Source organism: Sus scrofa, chromosome 15, assembly GCF_054392235.1.
Source record: "Sus scrofa isolate SSC_HxYL_T2T_F1_AM1 chromosome 15, Sscrofa_HxYL_maternal_Yorkshire_Landrace_v2.0, whole genome shotgun sequence".
Taxonomy (NCBI): domain Eukaryota; kingdom Metazoa; phylum Chordata; class Mammalia; order Artiodactyla; family Suidae; genus Sus; species Sus scrofa.
Genome location: NC_139397.1, coordinates 115,864,038 through 115,886,456, shown reverse-complemented (window position 1 = coordinate 115,886,456; position 22,419 = coordinate 115,864,038). Strand labels below are relative to the sequence as shown.

General features: G+C 38.8%; 1 protein-coding gene and 1 long non-coding RNA gene across 7 annotated transcripts in view; one reads left to right on the top strand and one right to left on the bottom strand.

Moving 5' to 3' along the window:
* Window positions 1-6,281: 6,281 nt before the first annotated feature.
* Window positions 6,282-22,419, bottom strand: part of LOC110257079 (uncharacterized) — a 59,122-nt gene continuing 42,984 nt past the window's right edge. The window contains exons 4-5 of one of the 3 annotated variants that reach the window (XR_014830071.1): window positions 14,645-14,768; window positions 6,282-8,678 (exon numbers count right to left, since the gene is read on the bottom strand). This is a non-coding gene — a long non-coding RNA (uncharacterized LOC110257079). Of the gene's footprint in view, window positions 8,679-10,144; window positions 14,769-22,419 lie in introns of those variants that run through there. The other 2 variants (XR_002339300.2, XR_014830070.1) reach the window with 2 other exon arrangements.
* Window positions 9,606-22,419, top strand: part of RFTN2 (raftlin family member 2) — a 70,462-nt gene continuing 57,648 nt past the window's right edge. For all 4 annotated transcript variants that reach the window (XR_014830067.1, XR_014830068.1, XM_085000299.1 and 1 more), the window contains exon 1: window positions 9,606-9,986. Coding sequence is in view for 1 of the 4 variants with exons in the window: in XM_021075725.2 (XP_020931384.2) it covers window positions 9,848-9,986 (139 nt within the window). In the remaining 3 variants the exon portion in view is untranslated. The remainder of the gene's footprint in view (window positions 9,987-22,419) is intronic.

Genomic DNA, 22,419 nt, shown 5'->3' with positions numbered 1-22,419 from the left:
TCCAAAAGTGAGGAGGGACAAAAGGAAGAAAGATAATGACTTAAAGCACCAGAAGGAAGGATAAGAACCGAAAAGGGGAAATCTTTTCTCCACAATTTTTGTTGAGTCAACAAGAGGTAAAAGTGATGTGCCCAGTCTTTGCAAAAGATTATTGAGATCCAGAAAGCTGAAATGCAATACGTTGTCACTGTGCACCTAAGGAAGAAGCAGTTTTCAAATTTATTTCTCAAAATAGTTGTTAGTAATTTTCCTTAAGTGGTCTTGAGTTTCTTCTAGAGCAATGTTTTTTCAGTTTGCTTTAGTAGGGGAACCCTAGCTCTTGGAAGAGGACACTTTGGATTACTATTAATCCTTGCTTCATGACATACTCTCATCTTTGGTCTACAGCCATCTTTTTTTTCCCCTTTATAACGTAAATAACCACTTTTAATAAAGTGGAATGGAAAACCTGTGAACCCAGAATCTACCCTAAGAACTAGAAGTGGTTCTCTAAATGTGGTTTTAAAAGAGCAGCACTAGCAGCATCTGGAACCTTGTTAGAAATGTATATTCTTAGGCCCCACCTTCCCCTCCTGAATCAAAAACTCTGCGGGTGTACCCAGCAGTCAGATTCTAGTAAGTTTTGTAGGTGGCTCTGAAGTTTGAGCACCACTAAACTAGGAGATTACCAGTGATTGAGATCTATGTGCTCTTTTTCTCCTTGTATTCCTGTTCTCTCCCAGAAGTAATCATTGTCCCGAATTTTGTAATTTTGCACTTATGTTATTACATATATAGTATGTCTAAGCAATATGTTGTTTAATTTTACTTGTATTAAGCATTCTTAAAAAGGATATCATGCTACATGTAGTAAACTTACCATGTTTTTGCCTGTAACTCTAATTGGTTCATTTTGACTCCCACATAATTGTGAGTTGAGGCATAAGTTAAGTTGGATCTGATGTCTGTGGTGATATATAAAGTAGACCAATCAAATGCTCTATAGGAGTTACAGTAGGTATAATAGATATCCTTTGGGTGCTTGGTTGACATGGTGTTTGATCCAGCAGTTTAAGAAGAGCAAGAGAACGATAGATAAAACTGTACAGCACCTTCTAAAAGTGGGACACAAATCCAGGCTGTGTCTGAGAAATCAGATTCTTTAGAAATTCTTTCCCCTACCCAAATCTTTTTTTCTCTCTTGTCTATGTAATCAATTCTTCAACATACCAACATGCTGGTTTTTTCTCCCATTTTAAAAAAAAAAATCTGGAGTTCCCGTCGTGGCGCAGTGGTTAACAAATCTGACTAGGAACCATGAGGTTGAGGGTTCGGTCCCTGGCCTTGCTCAGTGGGTTGAAGGATCCAGCGTTGCCATGAGCTGTGCTGTAGGTTGCAGACGCGGCTCGGATCCAGCGTTGCTGTGGCTCTGGTGTAGGCCGGTGGCTACAGCTCCGATTCGACCCCTAGCCTGGGAACCTCCATATGCCGAGGGAGCGGCCCAAGAAAAGGCAAAAAGACAAAAAAAAAAAAAAAAAAAAAAAAAAACCTGGTACTTATATGCTAAAGTTTCTCATGGGTATATATCTAGAAATGCTACTGCTCTGTCATAGAGGATGTAAAAATTCAATTTCACAAGATAATGCTATTTTGCAACATGATTAAACAAATTTACATCCCCACCAGCAAAATAGTCTTAAAGAGGTCCCCTTAGCACTTGATATTATCTAGTTTTAATTTCTTGCCAGTCAAATAAGTATAAATGTTATCTAATATTCATAAAAACATTATTCTCAGTAGCCAAAAGATGGAAATAACCCAGATATCTAACATCTGATGACTGGATAAACAAGGTATATCTGTGCAATAGAATATTCAGGCACAGAGGGAATGAATTATGATAAGTGCCACCATATAGATAAATCTTTAAAACATTATGCTGGAGTTCCCTTCGTGGCTCAGTGGTTAACAAACCAGACTAGTACCCATGAGGATGTAGGTTCGATCCCTGGCCTCACTCAGTGGGTTAAGGATCCTGCATTTCTGTGAGCTGTGGTATGGGTTGCAGACGCAGCTCAGATCCTGTGTTGCTGCGGCTGTAGCATAGGCCGGACATTGTATAATGGTCATCACTATCTAGCTCCAGAACTTTTTCCTGGTATCGCCAGATCCTTAGCCCACTGCAAGGCCAGGGATCGAACCCGCATTCTCCTGGATCCCGGTCGGGTTCGTTAACTGTTAAGCCACAAAGGGAACTCTGTCATAATGTTTTAAAGATTTATCTGCATGGCGGCATTTATCATAATTCATTTATCATAATTGGACCCCTAGTCTGGGAACCTCCATATGCCATGGGTGCAGCCTTAAAAAGTAAATAAATAAATAAAATATTATGCTAAATGAAAGTAACCAAAAACAAAAGACTAGATGTCGTAGATTCCATTTACTTGAAATATCCAATAGACAAATGTGCGGAGAGGAAACAAGTATTAGCGGTTGCCAGGGGCTGGGAAAAAGTTTGAATGGAGAGTGAATTCTTAGAGAATATGAGTTTCCTTTTGGTGGTGATGAAAAAGTTCTGGAGCTAGGTAGTAATGACCATTATACAATATTGTGAATGTACAGTCGACCCTTGAACAACTTGGGTTTATCAACTTATATGCAGATTCTTTTCAATAAATACACACACTATACAATCCACAGTTGGTTGAATCCACAGATGCAGAACCACTGATATGGAGGGCTGACTATAAAGTTATGCTCAAATTTTCCACTATTTGTGGGTCTGTGTCCCTAACCCCCAGGTTGTTCAACTGTACTTTATGCCACTAAATTGTAGAATTTAAAATGGTTAAAATGGTAAATATCATATTATTTTTTGTTTTACCACAATGAAATGTTATCTCACTGTGGTCTTGATTTGCATTTCCCTAAATAAAAGTAAAGTTGAGCATCTCTTCATATATTTATCAACTGCATATGTTTCTTTGCCTGTGAAGTGCAAAGAAACATATGTAGTTATATGTAATTTATATTTATATTTATGTAAACATATGTAGTTTATATTTTGTGTCTATTTTTCTATTGGCTTGTCTTTTTTTTTGCAGGAGTTCTTTCCTATGCTTGACACTGTTCCCTCAATGAAACAAGTCACCTACCAGTTTGTATCTTGTCTTTTCACATTAAAGAAGCTTAATAAATACAAGCTCTTAATTTTAATATAGCAGAATTTGTCAAAATGTATCTTATGATTGTCATCTTACAATTAATCATTTAGGACTATTTCATGATTATCTAGTTGCCTTAAAAAATAATCTTAGGGGACTTCCCGTCGTGGCGCAGTGGTTAACGAATCCGACTAGGAACCCTGAGGTTGAGGGTTTGATCCTTGGCCTTGCTCAATGGGTTAAGGATCTGGCGTTGCCCATAAACTGTGGTGTAGGTTGCAGATGCGTCTCGGATCCCACATTGCTGTGGCTCTGGTGTAGGCTGGTGGCTACAGCTCCGATTAGACCCCTTGCCTGGGAACCTCCATATGTCACAGGAGTGGCCCAAGAGATGGCAAAAAGACAAAATAATAATAATAATAATCTTAGGGCATTCCCTGGTGGCCTAGTGGTTAAGGATCTGGAGTTGTCACTGCTGTAACTCTGGTGGCTACCGTGGTGCAGTTTCCATCCCTGGCCCGGGAATTTCCACATGCTGAAGATGCCACCAAAAAATAATAATAATTTTAGTACTCTGACGTCAGAATATATGTTTATCCATATTTTCATATAAAAGTATAAAATTTTTGCTTTTGATATTAAAGTCGTTTATGTAGAATTGAAATTTTTATATATGATATGAGATGGAGACTTCAATTTCTTATCCATTATAGATAGTTAATTGTCCTAGCTCCATTTCCCCACTAATCTGCCATAACACCTCCATCATGTGTTAAGTCTCCACATATGCATTTTTCTGTTTCTATGCTCTTTATGCTGTTGCATTTGACTGTGACTTGCTAAAAACAGCTTTAGTTACCATAACTTTGTAATAAGTCCTATTCTCTCCTCATTCTTCTTCGAAGTATCTTATACATTCTTGGCCCTTTTATCTTCCACATAAATATTAAAATCAACTTGACAAATTCCATGCCAAAAAAAAAAAAAACCTGTTAGGGTTAAGATCACCATTGCACTACATCAATAGCTCAGTGACAGGTGTAAGGGCTGGGGAGTAGGGAGGAGAAGAGAGATATATTTACATTCCTAAAAATGACTGTGCGTATCTCTCCATATACCTAAGTCTTATTTAATGTTGTTAAAGTTTTATAATTTTCAGGGTTCCCACCATCTCGGAGGGAATTAAGAATCCAGCTTCAGGAGTTCCCTTCGTGACGCAGTGGTTAACGAATCCAACTAGGAACCATGAGGTTGCGGGTTCCATCCCTGCCCTTGCTCAGTGGGTTAACGATCCGGCGTTGCCGTGAGCTGTGGTGTAGGTTGCAGACGCAGCTCGGATCCCGAGTTGCTGTGGCTCTGGCGTAGGACAGTGGCTACAGCTCCGATTGGACCCCTAGCCTGGGAACCTCCATATGCCGCGGGAGCGGCCCAAGAAAAGGCAAAAAGACCAAAAAAAAAAAAAGAATCCAGCTTCATAAGTTTCTGCTATGGATCAGCAGAAACGAACCTGACTAGTATCCATGAGGATGTGGGTTCAATCCCTAGCCTTGCTCAATGGGTTAAGGATCTGTCCTTGCCAGGAGCTGAGGTGTGGATCACAGACGCGGCTCGGATCCGATATGGCTATGATATAGGGTGGCAACTGTAGCTCCAATTCATCCCCTATACTGGGGACTTCCACATGCCCCAGGTGTGTCCCTAAAAAGAAAAAAAGAAAAAAAAAAGAAAAAAAATCCAGCTTCAGCAGCTTGGATCTCTGTAGAGGTGCAGGCTTGATCCCTGGCCCTGTGCAGTGAATTAAAGGATCCAGCATTGAGGCATCTGTGGCACAGGTCGCAGCTGTGACTGGGATGCCCAGGAACTTCCATATGCCACGGGTGGGGCCACTAAAAATATATGTAATTTTCTACATACAAGTCTGGCTTCTATTTTGGTAGATTAATTCCTAGAAACTGCGTGGTTTGTCAATAATGTAAATTGTGTCCTTTCCTGAAAATATAAAACTGTTGAATTAATTTTTTTGGATCAAGGCCACATAACATAGATTGGATTTTTAAATTACTATTAGGTGAAAACTTTTCTCTGTAGGGTACTGGTTAGATGGTACATAATTACCTTTTAGGAACTTTAAGACTTTGGTGAACTCAAGTGTTTCAAACATGAGTAGTAGCTATGAGAAAAACATGTCACCAATTATGGAGAATGTTTTTCGTAAGGTTGGTTCATTCATTCAAGAATGTAGAAAAGAGGAGTTCCCGTCGTGGCGCAGTGGTTAACGAATCCGACTAGGAACCATGAGGTTGCGGGTTCGATCCCTGACCTTGCTCAGTGGGTGAAGGACCCAGCGTTGCTGTGGCTCTGGCGTAGGTTGCAGACACGGCTCGGATCTTGCGTTGCTGTGGCTCTGGCGTGGGCCAGTGGCAACAGCTCTGATTGGACCCCTAGCCTGGGAACCTCCATATGCCGTGGGAGCAGCCCAAGAAATGGCAAAAAGACAAAAAAAAAAAAAAAAGAATGTAGAAAAGAGGTGATAATACATCTGCAACATATCCAAGCCACATAAGAGTCTACACTCGGGGAAGCCCCCTTTACAATACAAAAACTGAAAATGCCCTGAAATCTACAATTAGCAGCAAATATAATTCAATACAGAAAAAATGACCAACTTTAGAAAATGTTTATTCCAAAAATTTATCCTAATTACTGTAAGTACTCAACATATGCCAAACCTGGGCACACACGACTGGTAAAATATTACCTATGAAAACAATGTGGTTGTGACAGTTAAATATCCAGGTGGGAAAGAACTGACAGCATCCTTGTCTTACCCTGTATGATAATATAATGGTGGATACATGTCAGTATACATTTGTCAAAACCCATACAATGTGCAATACTAGGAATGAACCCTAATGTAAACTATGGACTCTGAATGGTAAGGATGTACCAGTGCAAGTTCACTGATTGCAACAAATGGATTGTGCTGCATGTTCCTGAGAGGTTTTGCATGAGTGAGGACAGGGAGGCACATGGGAACTTTCTATACTTTCACTCAATTTTTCTCTAAACCTAATATTCTAAAATAGTAAATTTATTTTAAAAACAAAAACAAACAAACCAAAAACAGGACACTTGTTTCAAGTGGAGAAATATATTTTTGAAGAAATGTACATTTTTCTTAAGTACAAATTAGAGATGCAGAAAATTTTTTGACTAAAAGAATTTCCCTAAAAATGTACAAGCATTAAAGAGGTATAGAGCAAATATAGGTGATAACCCACAAAAGCTTACTGTCCAAAATACGTTTTTGTTGTGAGCCACATGGGAAATCCCAAATACATTTTTAAAGAAAAAAAAATCTACGGTTAATAAATACCTTAAACAGTTTATGGCCAACCTCATAATTCTGTAAGTGATATAAGTGAATTATTTACTCATTAGAATACATTTTCTCTGCTTACTATTTTCTGATTTCCTTGTATTATGGAAACTATTTCCTTTGACCATTTATGAAGTATTTAGGAAATAATGCAAAGTGGGGGGAAAAAGTAATCTTTTTTTTTTTTTTTCTTTTTATGGCATACCTATGGCATACGGAAGTTCCCAGGCTAGGCATCAAATTGGAGCTGCAGCTTCAGGCTTCTCCACAGCCATGGCAACACTGGATCTGAGCCACATGCAAACAGCATCTGTGACCTATGCCACAGCTCACCACAGCTTGCTGCAATGCTGGATCCTTAACCCACTAAGCAAGACCAGGGATCAACTCATATCCTCACAGACACTATGTCTGGGAACTCCAGATAAAAAGTAATCTTTACAAAATTCTTCACCATAAAGCTTTGAAAATAGCCAAAATGCTGCTTTTTACACATTATAATAATACAATGAAATACCATGTAATTGTTAAAATAACAGGAATGTGTGCTACATTGATATATAGAAATGTGTTTGAAACATCATTAAGGGTCAAATAAAATCTTATTTCATTGGACTTTTGGAGATAAAAATGATTACGTGATGGCTCAGTTGTGAACTAAAGGAAGTGCAGTTCCTTTCGCTAGTGATAAAAGAAATTGTTTACGGATATATGCACCATATTCATTCATTTTTTCAGTCATCAGTTCTCAACAGGACTACTGCAATACTCTCCTGAGTAACAGGCTTCCCCCTATTCTTGCTTTTAGTAAGACCATTTTCCTCAAAGCAGCCATAGTAACCCATCAAAAACACAAACTTATGTCAAGCTTCTCCTTTGACTTGTCCATTTGATTATTTGATTCTCTTTGGTTACCTATAAAATAAAATCAAAATTCCCTTTGTGTGGCATATAAAACCCATTAACTGTCTCCTGCCTCCTTTATAGCTTAGTCTTCTTTCAAATGTTATATTCTAGTAAATCTCAACTGCTTTGTGTTTCTTCAAGTTCATGCCACAGTTTCATGATTCTGTGATATTGCTCATGCTTTTCCCTTTTCCTAGCACACGCTCCCCACCTTTTTTTTATCTCTCTTATGCATATTCATTCTTCAAGACAGCTCAGACAGCATTCTCCAAACCGAGTTAGAAGCCCCTTCTTGGGTTTCTATAATATCCTATGCTTACTTCCATATTAGCAGCTACCAAATCAAATTGAAATTATCTGTTTATGTCTTCCACCTTAAGCCTTAAGTGTCTTTAGGGCAGAGGCCATGTTTAGTCAGCTTGTGTACCCAGACAGCATCTAATATTGTGCCTCCAATATAGCAGGCAGTTATTAAGTATAATGAGTACTTAATAAATAATCTCCCAGGCACGGCAACAGGGACAAGTGAACTTCAGATATTCTACTACTGCCATCCAGGAGCTCACAGCCCATCTTACAAAAGAGGACATGAAAAATGACAGCCATGAAAGCACTAGGAATAGTCAAATGAGTCACACGAGGTTAGCGTCTGCTGTCTTTTTAGCCAAATTTACCCAAAAATTCCTTACCACCAACCACACTCATCCTTGAGACTATGAAATTTTCCTCTGTTAAAAATATTTCTAAAAAGTAAACTATTTCGAGACGAGTAAGCAGAAGGAAGGGACAAGCGGTCACATCAATCTACAGACTAAATAATCTACCCCCCTTTGAGAGTTCTCATGTGACCTCGTCTATATAACCAAAATATCTCTTCAGGCTTGTGTTTAAAAATCTGAAATGTGATCAAGGTTTATTTTGTGAATAACAGGAATGGTGGCAGAACCATTTCCTTTTTATTACTACTCTCAACTCTGTTTTATAATGTTAGCACATTAACAAATTAATGGTATTCACCAGGCGTACTGTTAAGATATGAGATAAGATTATCTCATTCGACCTTCATAACACGCTTATGAAGTAAGTACTATTATTAGCTCCATTTTATAGGGGAGGAAACTGAAACTTGAAGAGGTCCAGTAACTTGCCCAATATCACGTCTCTAGTTGGCACTAGAGGCAGGATTTGAATCCAGGAAGTCTGATTCCAGGGCTCCCAGTTTTGATGAGTGCACCATTCTACCTGACCTGTAAATAGTAAAGTACCCATTGCAGTAAATACCCATTACAATTATAAATTGTTCTTGACTTCAGGTAAATGGCAATTTCTAAGACTGAATGAATCAAATTGTCACTTTTGTTGTTGTTTTCTTTTAATTAAGGATGCTCTGGGACTTGTGGAAGTGTTTATTAGTTATTATCATAAACCTTCTAATAGTATTTTAAACTTAAAGAAGTTTAGGGAAACTAATTACCCCACATTACTCTCTCTCTCCTTTGTGATTAAATGAAGTCTTTTATTATAATATTTCATACAAACTTTTATATGTGGCAGTTTTAACTAGCATATGATTTTTCCAGCAAAAACGAAACTTCATGTGGAAAGAAATCCTGAAGAGTGCTATCTAAAAACTAAAAGTGGGTTGTTGTTTTTTTTAACTTTAACGTGTCTCCTTTTAGACTCCAGAAACAGTTTTCTCATAAAGCTGACTTCCTTTCTGGAAATGATTTTTGTTTCCAACCATGTTGAGAATCCATTTCTCTCTCCCTCTATTTCTCTCTCTCCCCCCCCCCCCAACCCCTCTCTCTCTCTCTCTCTCTGTCTGTGTCTCCCTCTGTCTCTCTCTCTGTCTGTCTGTCTCTCTCTCTCCCTTCTTGCTTGGTAGTAACTAGGAAGAAGGAGGGGTGGGCACAGGAAAAAGGGAAAAGAGAAAACAGAAAAAGAATTGCATGCCACTATGTCTGAATATATCCTCTACTTGTAGATAATTCCATCTAATTTGCACTTTTGTCTTTTTATTTCCGTTTTTGGACACCTCCTTTATCATCCAGCCAACTGGGATAGACAAAGCACTGTTGGTGCCCTGAGCGACAGAACTCTGGTAGGGGGCTGGCTGTAAATTGACGTGGCATGGAAATTCTTCGCTAAGTTGTAGCAGCTTGCATGTTTCTCCTAAGAGCAAGCCCAGCCTCCCGGAGCTGTAGCTTAATCATCATGGGTTCAACGACTTTACAGAAAAATGGATAGAAGTCTTCTGCTCCTTTCTTTGGACTCAAATGTTTTCTTTTTGAATATCTATGATTTAGCTGAAAAAATCAAAGCAGTTAAGTCTGTAACTTTCTTTTTGCAGCTTAAACAACAGAATTTGCTGCTCTCCCTCCCCTATCCTGCAATTTAATTCCTTACAGATTTTGCCATGGGGTGCGGACTTAGAAAGCTAGAAGACCCTGATGATAGCAGCCCTGGAAAAATATTTTCTACCCTGAAGAGACCGCAAGTGGAAACAAAGGCAGAATTTGCTTACGAATATGTATTGCTGGATTTTACTTTACAAGGTACTTTTTGCTTCTTTTTATTTGTTTAATGAAAGATTTCAAAGATAAGGGACTACTGGTTTTTTTAAGTATTGGTTCGTGAATTTTTAAACTGCCCTTCATAATCAGATTGTACAGTCAATCTAACAGTAATGCTTTGTTTCTTCCACTCTGAAAGATTTTTGTTTTGTTTGCTTTGTTTTTTTGTAAATTTGGTTCTTATGTACTTTATAAAATTAGAAAAAGTTCTTGGAAATATGTCTTTCATTTTTAAATCAAGTGCTTATTTGTAGAAGGATATATGAAAAAGATTTGATTTCCAAGCCAAACAGCTATACCCTTAATGACAGTCTGTGTTTTGAAAAAAGATCTGCAAGGCACAAGAAGGTAGCATACAAGAAATATTACTTGCATCATGTAGACGAGTGTTTGCTAAGACAATTCCGAGGTTTCCAGCTATGGTTAAATGTTCTGATTGTGCTAGTCACTTGATATTTTTGACCAAACTAAACTTGAAGTTTGAAAATACAGTAAAAAAGAAAAAAGGGGGGAAAAAATAGTCTTCTGTAAGACACTTCCTTTGCTTGGTGCCTAACAGAGAAACTCCCTGTTCCAGAAAGTTGGAAACACAAATAAACAAGCCCAGATGGCAGCCCTGTGCAAGGAACAGAGGCAGCTCTACTTCACAAATACTTTGCCTCACTTCTTTGGGAAACTTCAGAGTTCTGTACAACCACAATGATAAAACTGCATTTTTTTAAAAGAGCAGAACTATGTCTTTAATTACAGGATACTAAGAATGAAATTTCGAGTGTCTTGCTTGCTGTTAGAATTTCCAGATGTCAGTATCTTAAGCTCTTATTACGAAGTTATACTTTTAATTCTAATAAGCCACAAATTTTATCAGTTAATAGAAGGCTTATACTAAGTAAATTATCATACTGGATATTATGTTAATTTCTTTTCAACTTAAACACAAATTCTCTATTTTTTGGTTGCTCTATGAACAGTGCATCTTTGTGCAAGAGCAGCCCATTTTTCTTTGTCAAAAACTGAGCTAGCCAGCAAGGAAACTTCCTTCCAGAGACATACACAGTCTGTACATATACTTTTAAAACATTCACATTTCCATTTTTTTCTAAGGCTAAGTCTACAAATGGGAAAAATATAAATATTCCTAATTTTCTTTTTAATTATGAAATTTAAAAGTAGATTAAGATAATGGTGATGATCAGAGAAGCAGCCACTCAAATGAATTTTTTATACTTTTTCAAAAACCATCATTTGAGAAAATATTTGTGATATGGTGCTATGTTTTCTCCATTGATCCTTGTAAATTATTTTTTAGGACAAGTTTCTATAAATCCACAGGACACAAACATACTTTCCTTTCCCTCAAAACCTTGTCTGTTCATAAAGTTTATGCCAGAGCCATTTTGCTCTCATTTACTCACCGTCCCTATAGGTTTTAAAGTAATTTGATTTTTTTTAAATTTATTTCCTCCAAACAGTATTAGCAATCTCAAATTTGTATAAATGCAGCCATTTTTGAATCAGCAATCCTTGAAGTCATTTCAGTTTTGTTATTATCAGAAGCCCTTCTGTCTGTGAAAGGAGTGAAATTTCAACCTTCCATTCTAGGAGCTAGAATATTACACTATAAAGTATAAATATGGGCATAGCTTGCAAATGTGAACACAGAAAGCAGGCACACATTTTAAAGTTGCACCTGGATTCTATTTGGTCCTGGCGCCAAGTCTCCTGGTGCCCCTTTTTTCTCTCCAATTCTTCCACATGTTTTTTGTTTTGTTTTTGTTTTTGCCTTTGCCTCAAAAGCCAAGACTCTGTCCGCCCAGCTTCACAAACCAACTTCCTCTTTGTCTCTGACTCCCACCTACTCCTCCAGTGTGTAGAGAAATGAGTCCACGGGGTTAAAACATGCCAGCCGTCTTCACTGAACGCTGGCCCTTCTGCCCTGGGGTTACCATGAAGAGTACTCAATAGTGGCACCTCCTTCCTCTCAGAGACCACGTGCAGGGAACAACCTTTCAGGAAGCAAAATGGGCTAGTGACACCTCGTTTTCCTCTGTTTTTCTAAACAGAGGACATGGGACAGAGAGTCAAGTCCCAGTGGGGCAAGAGGAGACCATTTAGAATTTCCAGGGCCCTGTGTTATGGTGGCTATAATTATCTTCAACAATTATTTATTTTCCATTCAATTCCATTCCCTCCCTCCCTCTCTCTTTCTCTTTCTGTGTGTGTGTGCCTTTCCCACACTTTTTTGGGAGGTGGAGGGGAAGACTTTGAGCCATTTTTTATATATCTCTGTGGGAGAAATAATAATTAATCATTGAACACATAAGTTCTGGAGTCAAGTTCCTCAGTTTGTACTCACTAACTTGGCAAGTTTATAGACTTTGCTCTTCCTTAGTTTCCACAGCTGTAAAATGGGAGTTCTGATGGCATTTACATAACAGCGTTGTTTTAAGTATTAAAGGAGATAATACAAGATAATCTTTTTCCAAAAGTCCCTGGCACTCAGTAAGCACTTATTAAAAGTTAATTACTAACCATTCTGGCTTTATGCAGGGTCTACCAACCACACTAGTGAGATTTCAGCGCAATTTTTATGATAAATTTTCTGGATTATTGTATAGTTTTATATATATATATATGATGTGTGTGAGTATATATATATGTGCATGTTATAGAACTTCTTTAGTGAAAATTAAATTAACTCTTCAAATGATCCAGAAAGTTTGGTTCACCTTTTTGTACAATCCCAGAAAACAATCTAAATAACCATAGCCCTCAGGATTTTCAGAGCATGTATATCTTTATGATTAAGAAGAAATTTCTGTAATATTAAAAACCGAAGAGAAGGACAGATGGTAGCTTCCTTATTTGACTTTCTAATAGAATAATGTAAAACATATTGAGTAAAATTTTTCTGGCCCCTAGCTTGCTTTCCTACTATTAGGACAAAAAACTCTTATTGTCTTTTATTATCACTATTACCGTAATAAATACATCGATGTATGTATTCTGTAGAAGATGCTGATATATAGTGAAAAATACAAAAGATAATAAAACATGGTTTCTGCCCTCTAGTATCTTTTATTCTAACTGGTCAAACTGGAAAATATTGTGAACTCCTCAAGGTCAGAAACTATGCCACGTCTACCTTTGCATAGTTGTGTTTGCACAGTGTTTGGCACATGACCAATGGCCAGTAAGTTGTGGTGAATTAATGAATGAAAGATTACAGTACAAGGAGTTCCTGTTGTGGCTCAGGGGAAACAAATCTGACTGGCATCCATGAGGACACAGGTTCAACCCCTGGCCTTGTTCAGTGAGTTAAGGGTCCGGCATTACCATGAGCTGTGGTGTAGGTTACAGACGTGGCTCTGGCTGTGGCATAGGCGGGCATCTGTATCTCTGATTAGGCCCCTAGCCTGGGAACTTCCATATGCTATAGGTGCGGCCCTAAAAAGCAAAAGAAACAAAAAATTAAATAAATAAAAATCAATAGGAGATGAATAAAGGATCAGAAATGAGGGGGCGAAGGAAAGAAAGGAGGGAGGTGGGGAGGGAGGAAAGGAGAAAGGTAGGTCAGTCACCTAAATTTTCTATATCTGTCTGAATCTAATAAGTTTTGGTGTATTTCCTCAAGCAGTCAAAATATTTTCAAATCTAAAATGCTGCGTAAAAAGAAATTAATAATAAAAATGACTAAATTTACTCAAGCATCAATATAAACCCTGTCATGGTACCTAGCCCAAATTCCTATCAGGTGAAAAAACTATATAAGGAATTCTGTCATGTTTGAATGGTGAGATATTTTGGTTTAGAAAAATAATGAAGCCTCATAATTTCAGGCTGTTGTGGGAGCAAAGATCCCATTCTGACCTGGGGGAGTAGGGAATCTCTGATAATAGCATATAGTTGACCCACTTAAATAAATACTGATGTTAAGAGGATACATTTCTACTGACAATCTACATTATATTGGGTTTTTTTCTTATATATGGAAGGACATTTATTCACTCTTTGAACTGACACTTACTGAGCACCCACTGAACCTAGAGTGAAGATACAGAGATACAGAGGATACAGAGAATTCTTGAATTCCCTGAACCCGCATCCTAGTGAGCATCCTGCTGAGGGGCCTTGATGGATAAACATCCAGTTACAATGCCACACTAGGCTATGATACAGGCTGTGCTGGAAGTATGAAGGTTATAGAAGCAGAAAGACGAGCACTGCCACCTGATCGGCAGGATCCAGAAAGACAACTTAAAAGAAGTGCCAGCTCATCTGAGATCTAAAGGATGAGTGGGACTTAGACAAAAATTTGGATCAAGAATATATAAAATACAACTGAAAATCAAAAAGGAAAAGACACAACCTTATAGAAAAATGGACAAGGAACTTGGACAGTTCATAAAACAGGAAATCCAAATGCTCTGTAGACATATGAACATGTGCTCAACCTCTGAGTAATCAGGAAAAATGCATATTAAAACCACAGTGAGAAACCACTACAAATCTCCAAAATGGCTAAAATGTAAAAAGACTGCTAATACCAGAGTTCCTGTTGTGGCTCAGCAGTAACAAACCTGACTAGTATCCATAAGGATGCAGGTTCAGTCCCTGACCTTGTTCAGTGGGCTAAGTACCTGGCATTGCCATGAGCTGTGGCGTACGTCTCCAATCCTGCGTTGCTGTGGCTGTAGCGCAGGCCGGCCACTGCAGCTCCGATTGGACCCTGCCTAGGAACCTGCATTTTCCACAGGGGCGGCCCTAAAAAGCAAAAAAAAGAAAAAGAAAAAAAGAAGAAAAAGACTGTTAATACCAGATGTTTCTAAATTAGTACAACCATCTCCAAAAAAAAAAAAAAAAAAAAATGCTTGTGGTATACTCATACAATGCACCTGTATACTGCCAAAGTCAGCCAGCTTTTTCTGAAAAGGGCTGGAAAATAAATATTTTAGGTTCTGAAAGCCATGTGTCTCTGTCACAACTACTCAGCTCGACCAACGTAGTGCCAAGACACCATATGCAACAAAACAAGCCATAGGCAATACTGTGCTGTCCTCCACTACACTGCAGTGAAAACAAACTACACTTATACAAGCTACACCGCATGAACCTCACAAGCATAATGTTCAGTGAAAGAAGATAGACACAAGTATATCCTGTATGATGCCATTTATATAAACTCCAAAAACTGGCAGAATGAACTACAGTGTTTACTCGTGTTCTTGCAGAGTAAACTAAAAGGAAGAGCAAGGAAGCGAGGACCGTAAAAGTCCGAGGAGCTCAGAGCAGGAGAGGGGGATTGTGGTTGGAAAGCGGGGAGTGGGAGGCTTCTGGAGTGCCTGCTATTTTCTGATTTTTAAATGGATGATGGTTACCAAATGTTGGCAGTTTCAGTATGTTTGGGACATCTTTTTTTTTTTTTTTTATGTGACACTTCTACCCCCATGCAAAGGTTTAAAAAAAGAAAAGGCTATATAGGAAGTCAGGGTGAGGCAAACAAAGCAAAAAGACAAGATGTACAGACTCAGAAATGAGAGAAAATTTTATGGTCTGTCCGGGAACTATGGATAAACAGAATAGGTGGAGTGCAGCACATGGAGGAGGCAACAGTGAAACACAAGGTTGCAGGAGTTTTAATAATTTGATCTTTTGATCATATCTGCCTGTAATAATGAACCATGTAGTTCATTGGAGTTTGAGTGTATTTCAAAACTACAGTTGTATTACTTTAATTAAATATATTAATGAATGACTACAAAGATGGAAGCTTTTATTGAAAATATAAAAGATTGGGAGTTCCTGTCGTGGCTCAGTGGTTCCCGAACCCGACTATCATCTGTGGGGTTGAGGATTCGATCCCTGGCCTTGCTCAGTGGGTTAAGGATCCAGCATTGCTGTGAGCTGTGATGTAGGTCACAGATGCGGCTCAGATCCTTCACTGCTGTGGCTATGGTGTAGGCAGGTGGCTACAGGTCCAATTGAACCCCTAGCCTGGGAACCTCCATATCCCGAGGGAGTGGCTCTAAAAAAACAAAAATACCAAAAAAATAGAAAAGAAAATATAAAATATTACATAACTGAGATGTTTATATAGTAGTTTATATTTTCAAGTAATTTAAAACATTTTGATAGGTAAACAAGATACTTCTTTTAATACCCAAATATCAAATTGCTTAACAATTTGTAGTAGTCAAAAGCTTTAATGCACAGTGGGTTGAGGATCTGGTGCTGTCACTGCTGTAGTGGCTCTGATTACTGCTGTGGCTCAGGTTCAATCCCTGGCCCAGGAACTTCTGCATACATGGCCAAAAAAATTTAGCCCAGCTGATGTTTGAATTTTCACAAATTCTAAATTAACAATGATGAAAATCAGTGAAGGTTTACTTTCCTGTAGGTGCTAGAATGTGTTGGCTCTGGGATCATTTTATTTGGTTCAATCACAGTCTTCCTACTCAGTGGCAATATGAGCAAGTTATCAAATCTCTCTCTCCTTGGGTTTCCTCATATGAGAATATTAATAATATCTACCTTATGGAGTTTTGTAAGAACTAATTAAGATTAGGCATGTGAAGCACTTCACATAGTGCCTGGCAGAAAATATGCACTTGGTATATGTTACTTATTATTTTTTACTATAATTGTTAGTTACAATATGGAGGGAGTTTGACAGTTTGACAGTCTGTTCCCTTTTGAAAATATGGTAAAATTACTTGCCAGTGTTTGTACATTTTTATCTCAGGAAACAGTGTTCATAAATATTTCAAAAATACATACCAACCTTCAGAAGTAAGTTGGTGGAAAAAAAATATATATATATGTCTTGGACTATGTTCATAGCATTACATCACCAGGGCAAAGCTTTTGGCATTGAGTAAGTTCTTAGCTTTTTATACTTAAATGTGACTTTTTTTGTTTTTAAAATTTTATCTTTGTCTATGTAGTTTTTAAGCAAAGGACTATTTTAAAATTATATTAATATTGATAGTGTATTAATATTGATAGATAAATGATAAAGTGTTGCTTAACCTTTAGCATGTATCAATTTTAATCAGAAAATCCAGAGTTCCCATTGTGGCTCAACAGTAATGAACCCAACTAGTACCCATGAGGACACGGTTCCATCCCCAGCCTCACTCAGTGGGCTAACGATCCAATGTTGCCATGAGCTGAGGTGTAGGTTGCAGAGGTGGCTCAGATCTGGCATGGCTGTGGTGTAGGCCAGGGGCTACAGCTCCTATTCAAGCCTTAGCCTGGGAACTTCCATGTGCCTTGGGTGTGGCCCTAAAAAAAACAAAAAAAAAAGGTTTTTTTTGGTTTATTTAGGGCCACAACCGAAGCATATGGAGGTTCGCAGACTAGGGGTCACATCGTAGCTGTAGCTGCTGGCCTACACCACAGCCACAGCAATGCCAGATCCAAACCGCATCTGCAACCTACACCACAGCTCATGGCTATACCAGATCCTGAACCCACTAGCAATGCCAAGGATTGAAACTGCGTCCTCCTGGATGCTAGTTGGATTTGTTTCCACTGAGCCACGACGGGAACTCCAAAAAAACTGTTTTTTTTTTTTTTTTCCCACTGTACAGCAAGGGGATCAAGTTATCCTTACATGTATACATTTTTCCCCCACCCTTTGTTCTGTTGCAATATGAATATCTAGACATAGTTCTCAATGCTACTGAGCAGGATCTCCTTGTAAATCTATTCTAAGTTGTGTCTGATAAGCCCAAGCTCCCGATCCCTCCCACTCCCTCCCTCTCCCATCAGGCAGCCACAAGTCTATTTTCCAAGTCCATGATTTTCTTTTCTGTGGAGATATTCTTTTGTGCTGGATATTAGATTCCAGTTATAAGGGATATCATATGGTATTTGTCTTCGTCTTTCTGACTCATTTCACTCAGTATGAGATTCTCTAGTTCCATCTATGTTGCTGCAAATGGCATTATGTCATCCTTTTTTATGGCTGAGTAGTATTCCATTGTGTATATATACCACCTCTTCCGAATCCAATCATCTGTCGATGGACATTTGGGTTGTTTCCATGTCCTGGCTATTGTGAATAGTGCTGCAATGAACATGCGGGTGCATGTGTCTCTTTTAAGTAGAGTTTTGTCCAGATATATGCCCAAGAGTGGGATTGTGGAGTCATATGGAAGTTCTGTGTATAGATTTCTAAGGTATCTCTAAACTGTTCTCCATAGTGGCTGTACCAGTTGACATTCCCACCAGCAGTGCAGGAGGGTTCCCTTTTCTCTACAACCCCTCCAACATTTGTTATTTGTGGACTTACTAATGAGGGCCATTCTGACTGGTGTGAGGTGGTATCTCTTGGTAGTTTTGATTTGCATTTCTCTTATGATCAGTGTTGTTGAGCATTTTCTCATGTGTTTGCTGGCCATCTGTATATCTTCCTTGGAGAACAGTCTATTCAGGTCTTTTGCCCATTTTTCCATTGATTGATTGGCTTTTTTGCTGTTGAGTTGTATAAGTTGCTTATATATTCTAGAGATTAAGCCCTTGTCTGTTGCATCATTTGAAACTATTTTCTCCCATTCTGTAAGTTGTCTCAAAAAAAACTTTTTAATTTAAACAAAATTAATCAGAAAAATCCACTCTGCATATGAAAAGTTTTCAAAGCAACTACAAAATAATTTCCTTCACCAGTTCTTCGCTATAGCCTTGTAAGGTATAATAAAGCTTTTGCAAATCACATAGCATCAACTGAACAACAACCAGGCCTGCATGTTAATGCTGTCAACAACACCATTTGTTCCTTCTCCCAAGAAAGGGAGAAGGAACTTATGGTGGTTAGGGAGCTAAGAGGAGCTAGATGGCTTGCAGCTGCTACTAACTGCCTGCACTGTTCAAATTCTACCCAAAACAACCACACCTCCCCCCTCATTTCCTGTGTTTAAAAAGTAATCGAGTCTCTGATATTACTGCTCCAGTGTAAAGACATTAAATCAAAGGCTTGGCTGCAAACAGCAAGCAATCATGGCGACATAATTATTCACTCTGGTGAGCACTGATGGAAATGCATCACTCTGTGTGCACGGCTCACCCCCTTCCTTACGCCATCTCTAAGCTGAATTAGGCTTCCAGTCTCTTTTCGAAACAGTTAAAACATTATTAAGAATCGAGAAGATTGTATGAAGGGAAGTTCTGAACAAAATTCCCAGATTTATTTCTGCTTTCCTTGCTCCTAGGTTTACCTTTCTTGAATGATGCTGGCATGTTTAAGTCATAGTGCAGGATAAGAAGGGTGTAATAGAGTGAACCCCAGCCCTCCTATCCCCACCATCCTCCTATCCCCACTAATGAGGAAAAATTGGTTGCTGAACACTGTCTAAGATAGTCTAGGTGGTCTGGCCTGGACCTGGGAAGGCTCTGGGTCTGCAGAATCCCTGGGATGACCCAGAGCAGAAGTTACAAACCAACAAGGCATGGGCCATATTCAGACTTTAGACAGGTCTCAGTTGGTGTGTATTTTGTGAAGATATGTATGTCAACTGTCACTTTTTAAATTGGGAGATATTGCACAAGAATCTAGATTTTTAGGGTTTTCTTAAAAAACAGAAGATTCAGGACTTCCCATTGTGGCTCAGTGGGTTAAGAACCCAACACAGTGTCTCTGAGAATGCAGGTTTGATCCCTGGACTCACTCGGTGGGTTAAGAATCTGGCGTAGGCCAGCAGCTGCAGCTCTGATTCAGCCCATAGCCTAGGAGCTTCCACATGCTGCAGGTGCAGCCCTAAAAAAGAAAAAAAAACGAAAAACAGAAGATCCAGTAATACCAGGCACACATGCCCACACGGCAGCCCTGGGCCAGGGTTGCTGTGCCCTTGGATGAGGTTCTGAGTCCTCCCCAGATCCATCCTCCAGCACAGGCCATTTGTTTGTTTTACCAGCCTGGTACCTATGGACATTTGAGGCTGCAACTCAGTGTAGTAGGTCAGTGTGAGTTAGGGACTTCTAATCTAGAATTCTACAGGTGGGGAGTCAGACTGGGCTTTGGGAATAAATCCACATCTCTACAATGACCTTCTTTCCAGAGGTCTGCCTCCCCTCCCATTCCCCCACCCCAGACATGTGGAAATTCCCCTGAGATTTTTTTTAAACAAACAATGGCTTATCTCTGAGGACAACTTCATTTAAAACTATCTTTTCTAAGTTGGGCCACAAGTAGACAGACATATCCCTGATGTTTGAGTGTTTCCTTTGTACCAGGGCCTGTGCTCGTGTTTTACAGTTACTATCAAAGCGACTCTACAAAGTTAACAGTGTTATTTGTCCCTGTCTCAGACAGGCAAAGTAACTTGTTCCACATCTAGTAAATGGCGTGATTTGAGCCCAGGCAGTTTGCTTCCAGAGCCCAATATTCCCAATGAGAATAGTAACCTCCCTCTCTTCCCACAGGGGAGGATTTTCATTTAACAAAGCAACCAGCAGTTGTCTAGGTGCACGCTACATGCCAAATTCTTTCTAGGAACAAATATAAATTTATTTTTTATAAAGATGGAGGGTAGACTCTATTATTATTCTCACTTTGCAGATGAGGAAACTGAGGCACACGGGTGCCAAGTACCTTGCCAGGCTAGTAAGTGGCTAAGCTGGGATTTGCATCCCAGCAGTCTGGCCCTAAAGTGTATTTTCTAAACCACTGTGCCATAAGCACCCTGGAGTTCTGTTCATTGAATATGTTAATGCTATAACCAATTTTTCCTTCAGTTGGTCCTTTAATAAGTTTTTTTTAAGCACTTCCCATAATTGTTATGTCTATGCTGAGTGCTTTTCAGCAAAAGACACAGATCTCCAGATGGAAGAACATGCACACTTGAGACAGTTGAATAATTAATGTAAAGCATTGAGCCCCAAATAATATGGTCTTTATTTTAAAAAGTATGTTAAGATATGTTTATTAGTATCAATGTACAATTTTTTTCTCCTTTTGCAACTTTCATGGATTTCTCAGTCTAATTCCTGCCCAAACTCTGTGTGTGTGTGTGTGTGTGTGTGTGTGTGTGTGTGTTACGTGCATTAGCATTTCTTTTTCACTGAAACTTGAGACAACACCCTGACTTTACTACGACTGCAAGAGGATTAGACCAGAAAAGCTGAATTTGTTCCACTGACACCAAATTTCTCTGACATGACAGAGAATAAGGTGTTCCTTAGAAGTGCATTCTCTACCTGGACAGCATCAATGTTATTCAATGTTATTCTGTTCTAGCTACCTTCTTGGTGATCCCATTTATGTGTTGCAAAATTCTGCCTTTGGAAACCTTGTTATAAAACAATAGAATGGAGGGAATGAACCTCAAGCACTCTGAATTGTTTAGCTGCGCCATATGGAAAGCAACCAATTTCATGCAGTAGTGACACCCACTATAATTACCACTTGTCCTGCAGCAGTGGTAAAAGGCCAGGGAAGATTTCCAAGGCAAGGCACAGTCTTTATTCCTGCATTAAATTTAACAATTTCTAAAGACACATTTTCGCAAAAATAAAATATTTATCTCTATTCATAAAATTTTAAGTTATTAGCTGTAGTCTGTATTCTTTTGTGTTTTGCTTTTGTCCAGTAAACAGTATTTTTTCAATAAGCTTTAAAATTTCTTCCACCTTCAGGAATTTTTAAGTTTTCATTTGGCAATCTACCTTGGTAAGATAGTCATGTAAAACCACTGGGAAAGCATTAAAGTTCTTTATTTTTATGACATTATTTTTGAGGAAAAAGGCATAGCATAACTTTTTAAACCAAAAGAACAGATGCCATTGTACTTTTTTTCTTCTTTTCTTTTTCTTTTTTCCTTTTTAGGGCAGCACCTGCAGCATATGGAAGTTCCTGGGCTAGGGGTCGAATCAAAGCTGCAGCTGCCAGCCTACACCACAGCCGAAGCAACACGGGATCCAAGCCGCATCTGCAGCCTACACCGAAGCTTGTGGCAACACCAGACCCTTAACCCACTGAGCAAGGCCAAGGATAGAATCCATATCCTCACAGAGACTAGTTGGGTTCTTAACTGGCTGAACTACCACAATAACTCCCCACTGTACTTTAAAAAAAAAAATCTTTGAGAGTTCCCTGGTGGCCTAAAAGTTAAGGATTTGGCCTTGTCACTGCCATGGCTCATATTCAGTCCCTGGCCCAGGAACTTCCAACATGCTGCAGGTACAAATAACAAAATATAATATTATTATAAAGTTTAAAAAAATCTTTGACCTAGGTAAAACCTTAAACTGTAAAACTGCTAGCAGAAAACACAGGGAGACATCTTCGTGACATTTTATTTGGCAAAGAGTGCTTGTATATGATACCAAAAGCAGAGGCCACAAAACCAGCTGCATAAAACTTTGAAACTTCTGTACATCAAAGGACACAGTCAACAGAATGGAATGTCAACCTATG